This window comes from Pelodiscus sinensis, chromosome 4 (genome assembly GCF_049634645.1).
Source record: "Pelodiscus sinensis isolate JC-2024 chromosome 4, ASM4963464v1, whole genome shotgun sequence".
NCBI lineage: Eukaryota > Metazoa > Chordata > Testudines > Trionychidae > Pelodiscus > Pelodiscus sinensis.
In genome coordinates, this window is record NC_134714.1 from 31,289,543 (window position 1) to 31,299,003 (window position 9,461).

Genomic DNA, 9,461 nt, shown 5'->3' on the forward strand with positions numbered 1-9,461 from the left:
TTAAGCAATAAATTAATTAATGAATTAAATTAAACAGTATTAAAACAGCATGGCCCCTTTAAATGAGTGCAGAGTCAAAATAGGGATAAGGAGAGGTTGAGCACTAAGACCCAGAGAAGGCATTGCTTCCCCTTGCTTGGGGTCTTTAGGCTTTTTGCTGGCAGCCATTTTGTTTTCTGGGTCGAGCCAGAAAGCAGCTTCCCTGCAGAACTAAGTAAGCAGGAGGTTCGGTGGGGGAAGGAGGCCAGTTGCTGAGTGTGTCGTAGGGTTGCCAGGTGTCCGGTATTTTCACCGCCTGGCAGGGGAAAAAAAAACAGAAAATACCAGACATTTTAGGTGTCTGGTATTTTCTGAATTTTTTTACTGGACAATAGGTGAATACCGGACACCTGGTAACCCTAGGAATAGAAGAGCTGCACATGCAAAGGGTCCTATTTATGTGCCTATTTATTTTATGTTACTACTACTACTAACACTAATAATACTTGGCTGTGTCTAGACTGCATCCCTTTTCCATAAAAGGGATGCAAATTAGACATATTGCAATTGCAAATGAAGCGGGGATTTAAATCCCCCCTGATTCATTAGCATAAAAATGGCTGCCGCTTTTTTCCAGCTCGGAGCTTTGCTGGAAAAAAGCACCAGCCTAGACACGGAACTTTCGGAAAATAAAGCCTTTTCCGAAAGATCCCTTCTCCCTTATCACTTTAAGAGGGATAAGGGATCTTTCGGAAAAGGCTTTATTTTCCGAAAGATCCGCGTCTAGACTGGCGCTTTTTTCCAGCAAAGCTCTGAGCCGGAAAAAAGCGGCAGCCATTTTTATGTTAATGAAGCAGGGGGGATTTAAATCCCTGCTTCATTTGCAATTGCGATATGTCTAATTTGCATCCCTTTTATGGAAAAGGGATGCAGTCTAGACACAGCCCTTGAGTTCTTCTGTAGTGCTTATCCATAAATCTCAAAGTGTTTTAAGGTCAATATCATTATCCCCATTTTACAGATGAGCAACATTAGCACCTAGAGGCCGAAATCTAGATCCACTATGTTCAGTGATATATAGATCTATACAATAGTTGCATAATCCCTGCTTGTAGTCAAAGAAGACAAATGATCTATTAAGGTTGGGGAGACAGGAAAACACTAAAATGTATACCTCATTGCATGACCTGTTTATATTAGAACTTCAGCACTGTCAGAAAAATATTTACTGATTTAAAGATATTAGTCAAAATTAAAAATGGATTACTATTTATTTGGCACTTCTTCAGGTTGGCTCCTGCATTCTCTTCTAATTGGGGAAAGGCAGCCATAGCATTGTGAGCATCAGGAACCTTCTGAAGCACGTGCCCATGGATGTGCACCCTTATAGCAATGAATATTGGTACCTCAGGTCATGTAAAGAAGGTATAGCCCTTCTGCTGGTAGCAGTTGGCAGCCAGGAGGGCTGGGTTCAGTATCTAGGGGGTTCAGTCAACAATGTGACCAAACTGACTCAAGTCTCCAGCCAGTAAACTGGGAAAATTCCAACCTACCAACTGAGCACCTTTAGAGGCAATTCTTCCCCTCTTGCAAGCACTGAGTCAGAGATAGAAACAGTCTGTTTAATAACAGTAATCTAGCATCAACATCAACATATGGAAACACATAAACAAAGAAAACCCATAAGCAAGGTACCATCCGCAGGGCAGAGTCTTTTGCTTAAAGATCTTTAGTCCAACTCCCAACTCAAATAGTGTGGTTTCCCCTCACTTCAAACACCGCACTCACAATTCTGTCCAGTCAGTGCAGACCCAGAGTTTATAGGTACATTACCATGACATCTCCCTTCACTGAGCATGTGGCAATGCCACCTACATGCTGCCCCTGCCAGCTGGCCTGCCAACTGCCTGCTGCTGCTCCCACCGGACACCTGCCACCACTCACGCCGGCCACTCACGCTGGCTACCTGTCAGCTGCTCCCACCAGTTGCCTGCTGGCTGCTCCTGCCTGCTGCTCCCACCGGCCACTTGCCACTGCTTCTGTCGGCTGCTCCCGCTGGCCACTGCCTGCTGGCTGCTCGCCACTACTGTCCTTGTCATGGATTTTGCTCTGGACCAAACCTGGGCTATGTCTAGACTGCAAGCCTCTTTCGAAAGAGAGGCTCTTTCGAAAGATACTTTCGAAAGAGAGCGTCTAGACTGCACGTTGAACTTTCGAAAAAGCGGCTTGCTTTTTCGAAAGAAAGCATCCAGTGAGTCTGGATGCTCTCTTTCGAAGAAGCCCTATTTACATTGAAGAACGCCTTCTTTCGAAAGAGGAACTTTCGAAAGAAGGCGTTCTTCCTCGTGAAATGAGGTTTACCACCATCGAAAGAAAAGCCGCGTTCTTTCGATTTAATTTCGAAAGAACGCGGCTTGAGTCTGGACGCAGGGGAAGTTTTTTCGGAAAAAGGCTACTTTTCCCGAAAAAAACCCTGAGTCTGGACACAGCCCTAGTGATTTCAGCTTCTCAGTGATTTCAGCACTTGGCCCACAGCGCAGTCCAGCCAAAAGATTCCAGCATCCACTGGAATAATATTTTAAAATAATAAAGAGACTCCTTACGGAGTTTGTTTTAGTTCTATCATTAAACAGGAGCAGGGGGAGAGAAACAGGTTGAACCAGTCTTACGGCTAATGCCTGTAGTGCTTGCAGCTTGTTGGTTCAGAGTTCTGCTCTTCCCCCAAGTTCATCTGAGATTCTTTACACTGACAGTTTCTCTCCTTTAAACTGATTTAAACACAGTCTGACTTTTCTGCATTCCCAATAACTGCAAGCAATGGTGGTCATATCTTACAATTCATGCATTTAGGGTTAACACAGTTTGTGACTCTGCAACAGCCAAATTGGTTACAATAGGTAAAACACCATTCTAACAATTGAATATCTAGCAGGCCTAAGCAAACTCAGTGAATATAAATACACCCAGAATTCCTTTCCCATTCCAGCTTGCTGTAATGAAAACATTGATTCAGACCCCGCTTACAAGTGCAATGCTGTTGCACAATAAGTGACTATGATTCTGGGATGTATGAGCGGAAGTGGTGTAACTAGACAAGAGATAATTCATCTGCACTGCTGTGGGATGATAATGCTTCAGCTAGAGTATTTTGTCTAATGCTGGGTGCCACATTTCAGGAAAGATGTGGAGAAATTAGATGAAGTCCAGAGGAGAGTAAAAATGATTAAAGATCTGAGGAAAAACTGACAAAAATGAGTTTGTTTCCTCTGGAGAAGGGGAAGACTGAGCTGGGACATAACAGTTTTCAAATACAGGCAGTCCCCGGGTTACGTACAAGATAGGGACTGTAGGTTTGTTCTTAAGTTGAATCTGTATGTAAGTCGGAACTGGCATCCAGATTCAGCCAATGCTGAAACTGATCAGTTTCAACCGCGGCTGAATCTGGACACCAGTTCCAACTTACATACAGATTCAACTTAAGAACCCCAGGCGTCCCCAAGTCAGCTGCTGCTGAAACTGATTAGCAGCTGATTCCAGGAAGCCCGGGGCAGAGCAACTCTGCCTCGGGCTTCCTGTAGTCAGCCGCTGGTCAGTTTCAGCAGCGGCTGACTTGGGGACACCTGGGGCAGAGCAGCTCGGGTACTGCTGGGTTGGTCCAGTAGCACGGCCGCTCCTCGGCGCTACTGGACCAACCCAGCAACACCCCAGCTGCTCTGCCCTAGGCGTCCTGATTCAGCCGCTGCTGAAACTGATCAGCAGCGGCTGAATCAGGACTCCTAGGGCAGAGCAGCTGGGGTGCTGCCGGGTTGGTCCAGTAGCGCCAAGGAGCGGTGCTGCGGGACCAACCGGCAGCGCCCCACCTGTTCTACCACAGGCCCCGGGCTTTGCTCCACGTCTCCCTGGTCTGCTGGGGGGGGGCACTAGCTGCGTCCCCCCCAGCAGACCAGGGAGACGTGGAGCAAAGCGGCAGAGGACCCGGGCCGGACCGCGGCGCTTCCAGATCAGTGCCACGGTCCGGCCCGGGTCCTCCGCGGCTTTGCTCAGCATCTCCCTGGTCTGCAGACCAGGGAGACGCTGAGCAAAGCCGCGGAGGACCCGGGCTGGACCCGCGGCGCTTCCAGATCAGCTGGAAGCGCCACGGGTCCGGCCCCGGGTCCTCCGCGGCTTTGCTCAGCGTCTCCCTGGTCTGCTGGCTCCCCCAGCAAATCAGGGAGATGGGGAGCAGCTTTTCTTGCCCCGGAAGAGGCGGGTGGTGGGACCAGGCGTCCCGCCGCTCCAGTTCTCTAGGGCAAGAAAATCCCCGTTCGTAACTGCGGATCCGACATAAGTCGGATCTCCGTAACTCGGGGACTGCCTGTACATAAAAGCAGGACAATGTAGCATGGGTCTGGCCCACGAAAGCTCATCATCTAATAAACCATCTTGTTAGTCTTTAAAGTGCTACATTGTCCTGCATTTTGCTTCAACTACCCCAGACTAACACGGCTACATTTCTATCACTATTCTACATGCAAGGCACTACATTTAGCCGTTTGGAATGGAAATCCATCAACCATATGAAGAAACTCGCACATGTACATAAAAGGTTATTTCAAGTAAGAGGGTGGAACAATGTTCTAGTTATTCTGTGATGATAGGAGAAAAAGTAATAGACTTAAATTTTAGCAAGGAGATTTGGGTTGCACCTTAGGAAAAATTTCCTTATTTTCAGAGTAGTTAAGTACTGGCACAAACTGCCAACGGGGGTTGTGGAATCTCTATCACTAGAAATTTTTAGCCAAATATCAATCAGGAACTGACTAGTTATTATTTAGTCTTGACTTGAAAGCAGGGTACTGGACTAGATAACCTCTCAAGCTCTCTTCATGTCCCATGCCTATGATTCCATAATATCTACAAAAAAAATTTATTTACACACATACATTCCCCCATATCCCCATTCCATCTTCTAACTATGTATCTGAGCTTTGAACATAGCTGTTCTGTGTTGGAATATTTGTTGTTGGTGTTGTGACAGAAGAGGGTCTAAGAGAGGGATGTGTAAGAAGAGATGGGAAGTTGTTTTATGGATTCACACAAGAAGGGCATTCCCAGTTTAAAGAACGAAGTAGAAGAGAGTGCATAGATGTCTGTCTGAAAGGCTCGAGTATAAGACATCAAAGCTGGCATTGCTGGAATAGCAGATGAGGCAGGGAGTAATGCAGCCAGAGACCAGAGCATATAGGCAGGAAGAGGGAAATCCATAACTAGTCTTGAAAGGGAGAATAAGAAAATTGAACTTGATTCAGTGTCTGTGTATTGGTGCTGAAACTAAGAGTATACTTACCTCTGTGTAGCTGGTCAAGATGAACCATAAGCTTAAGCAAAACTTCTAAAAGGCAGCTGATGATGAAGGAAGAGATAATGTAATATTTAGCCAAGAAAACTATTTTTCAGAGATGAATGTAAAGAAAAATTGTACTTGTTTAAAAAATGTCTTAAGAGATCTTAACAAACATTAATGAATTGATGAAAGGTTGAAAGCATAGAATTTTATGTAAAAGGATTGGGGGTTTTTAAAGTGTGAACTCTTATTTCACTGAAGCAATTGCTAGAACATATTTTCAGCCATAGCAAATTATATTCATTAAAGACATAACGTTTTTTAATGTAATATCTAAAATCAGTGTTTTCTCTACGGCTAGGTCTACACAGCATTTTGCATAACTTTTTCCAATTCTTTTGTTGGAAGAGGCTTTTCCAACATTTGGCCCATCTAGACTGGGCCAAATGTCAGGAAAAAACCCTCTTTCAGAAGCTCCCTTATTCCTTGTAGAATGAGGAATACAGGGGCTTCCGAAAGAGTGCGTTTGCTCTTCCACACAAAAAAAAAGCAGAAGAGCAAACACAGTTAATGGACGTGGAACAATTTTTCCAGAATACCCCTGGTATCCCAGAAAAACTGTGTAGTCTAGACATAAGAGTCCTGGGTATAACAAATGCAAAATAATCTTTCACAAAAAATGAAAAACTTATTCTTGGTTTAACTGTTTTTGTGAAGTCATGCCAGGAATGTATCAGCTCAGCAAACCTTCTATGAAGCCTATCATGGTTTGTTAATACATCAAAATAAAAATGTATGTGCATAATCTGAACTTGTATATAGTCCAGGGATCAGCAACCTACAGCATGCAAGCCAAATTTCACTGGCATGCAAGCCTCCCCATCGGATCCGTACGCCAACCATATGGGACTGTTCCCATTTCAAATACTCTGTCCTCGTGTCCCCATCAAGTAGTGAAATGTCCCAAAAAGCACTGCTGAACATTTCATTAGTTGATGGGGATGCTGGTTTGCAGGGAAGAAGCGACCAAGAAATAGCTCTGTGAGAAATAGCTCACGCGGTGTAGCAGCCAACTTCCTCCCACCCCCCTTCATTGGCGCTTTGCTGGTAGGTAGCCAGGCTGGCTTCTGGTGATGCGCATTTTCCAGCCATTCCATCACCCACTGCCCCATCACCGCACACCCATCCCCCGTGGAACTGCCTCAGGCCCCCAGCCCAGCTGCACCGCTTCCTCCTCCTCCAGGCCGCTTGTTGGTACAATGGCTACCACTGCCAGGGGTACCAAGAGGGTCCAAAGTAAAACCTGGTGGAGCTGCTCCTGGACCTCTGCACCTTGGAGCTGCTGCCTCAACCCCGTCAGGGGCCATGTGGAGCCCAGCTAGGGTACTGCGGCAAGGGCATGCTCAGGCTCGGCTGGTGCATTCTATGCACTGCCGCTCTGTCTCCCCCACTCTTCCCAACCCTGCTGGGGGAGTTGCACAAAGCTGGGTCTAGTGGGCAAGGTCAGGGCTTCTTCAGCCCACTATGTTGAGATACCCACTGCGTAGAGGAAGTTGGGGGCTGAACTCCCTCCCCCCTTCCCACCTCACTCTGGGAATGGCAGTGCACTGTCCGGAGCCTTTCCCTGCTGTAACAGGGTGTGAAGAAAGGTAAGCATCCCCCCTCATGCCCAGACCCTCTCACTCACTCCCCTCCCCTGCCAAGACTCTCCCTCTGCCAAAACTCTGAACCCCTCTCCCCCCACTAAGACTCTGAACCCGCAGCTTGCTCCAACACCCTCCCTTGCTCTTGTATCCTCCCTCCTGGACAGACTCTCTGCTCCAAGCCTCCTTCTGCACCCTCCCTTGTTCCTGTATGCCCCCCTGGCCAGACACCTTCCCCCACCCTGCTCTTGCATCCACTGTTGCTTCTGTACCCTCCATTCTGGCCACACACTGTTCCCCCCCTGCTCCTGCTCCCTAACCCCTTACTAGAAACCCCACTCCCAGCCTGCTTCTGCACCCTACCTCCCACCTAGACCTCACAACCTCTTTCCTTTCTGCACCCCACCTCCCTCCCAGATCCTGTACCCCATCCCTATCCCACACACTTGCAGCTCTGTGCCACACACTGAACCCCTCATTTTTTGTCTCTACCCCAGAGACAAAGGAGGTTCATAAAATCCATTAACTTTGGAACCCCAGAAAAGTAAATCTGGCCTATGGGAAACCCTGAATCTCAGTCCTCCCTGTCCTTTCCTCTTGCCTCATGGGTCTGGAGCACCAGAGGAGTGAGGTGTCTCAGTTGGGGCCACATCAGAGAGGGCTGGGGGGTTTTGAGGAGCTTTTTGCTTCTCACTTGTGTGGTCCCCAACTGATTTTTCTGTGGGTCAGTGACCCCAACCCAAGAAAAGTTGCTCACCCCTGCCATAAATAAAGAAAACATTGCAACCTTTTGTGTTGGACATAAATTAATATTTTACTTTATTTAAAATGAAGTTTGATGAACTAACATGAGAAAGTTAAAACGCTTAATCTGTTTAATAATTTAAATTAAACTGTTCTCCCTAACTGCAGCTGGTTCCAAAAATATGGTCACCATACCCAGCCTGCCCTTGCTCCTCTCCCCATCGTACCTCCTCTCCACAACACAGATCCATAAATAGAAGTGAATAAGTTAAATCTTGGCATGACACTTCTGAAAGGTTGCCAACCCCTGATATTGCCCAATATATTATGTCTGAACTGATTAGTTTGTCTAATTTATTCCCCAATATTGGTCCCATTGAAGCAATGGCAAAACTTCTGCTGATTTCAATGGAGCAGAACTGGGGCCTATGATTGTCAGCACACAATGACTAGAATCTCCTTTCTTCCCCCTTTGAGCACACTAACAGTATTAACAAATTATAAATAAGAAGAGTTCAAACTTAGATATAGTATTTTAGTCATTAATTATTGGACTAAGACTTTATAAGAATATGTTAAATGTTTTCTGTTGCAGATTTATGTTGATGATGCTCCTTTGGCCTTTCCAGGACAATATCTTGTTAGCACAGTAACAGCTGTGATTGTAGGAGGCATCATCTTTGTAGCATTTATTATGCAAATGTATGAAATAAACATATGGAAAAAAGTGAAAAGTAAAGTGAGAAAACAAAACAAAGTATCAGTATCTGAAACCTCAGCAGCTGCTACTTCTATTTCTTCCAGCAAAAGCACCTCTAGATGAAATACAAGGTTACAGCCAATAGCATGTTACGCCATCCACTTTTATTAAATCTATGTCTTACTTACATTTCCCAAGTAGTACCTTAAAAGTAATTTCCTATTTAGTATGGTTATGTTATCAGTCTTCCTTTACTGATATTTTTACATATTCAACTTTTCCATCAGAATTTGATTTCTTTGTAAATGTATGTATTAAAATCTGTAGCAAAATATATTCATTTACAAATTATTTTATTGGGATACTGTTTTCAAATATTATAAAGAACGTAGTTTGTTTGTACTCAGTAACACAAGTAAGAGTGTTACATCTAGCCATACTGATCTTCTCTTTATTGATTATCTTATGATTGTCTCTAACATCTTGCAGCAACAAAAAGCATTGTAACACTTACCTACATGCAGTCTTTATTTGTAACACAGTTCCTGAAAATTAATTTAGACAAATATTTGAGAGAATGTTTAAATGTTAAGTGAAATTTGTATAGAATAGTATTTTGTGTGATTAAATACTGCAGTGTGGTTCTAGTCAAAGCATAAATCACTTAAGCTTGTTGATTCTGGCTATTAAAAGGCAGACACATGACCAGACTTGGCTAGTCGGTTTTCTTCCAACCACTGGGTGGATGCACTTTCTGTGTGAATGCCTTGCATGCTGCAGCAGTGGCAGTTTACAGCACAATCCTGCCTGCTTGAGGTTTTTGTTGGTCCTTATTATCATGAGCACTAAACACATTCTCATCTCTTAAATCAGAAAAAATAAAACCCATGCATGCGTAGTAGGTGAATGAAGGTTCTTTCAAGATGCTTAACTAAAGTTAATTTTTCTTGAAAAGTCTCTCAGGCTTCTGACATTTCTACCTACTCAATAAAATCCATGTTGTGGTCTACCTATTTTTCTGCAGGGTCTTGAGCACTTCCACTTTAAATCTGGAACCTTGAAGGTTGAATAT

The 9,461-nt window shown here is 44.8% G+C and overlaps 1 protein-coding gene across 3 annotated transcripts in view; it reads left to right on the forward strand.

Annotated features, from left to right (window-relative positions):
* CATSPERB (catsper channel auxiliary subunit beta) overlaps positions 1-9,076 on the forward strand; it is a 131,062-nt gene extending 121,986 nt beyond the window's left edge. For all 3 annotated transcript variants that reach the window (XM_075926708.1, XM_075926707.1, XM_075926706.1), the window contains exon 27: positions 8,285-9,076. In XM_075926708.1, coding sequence (XP_075782823.1) covers positions 8,285-8,512 — 228 coding nt within the window. In that variant the 3' untranslated portion in view covers positions 8,513-9,076. The remainder of the gene's footprint in view (positions 1-8,284) is intronic.
* Positions 9,077-9,461: the final 385 nt, after the last annotated feature.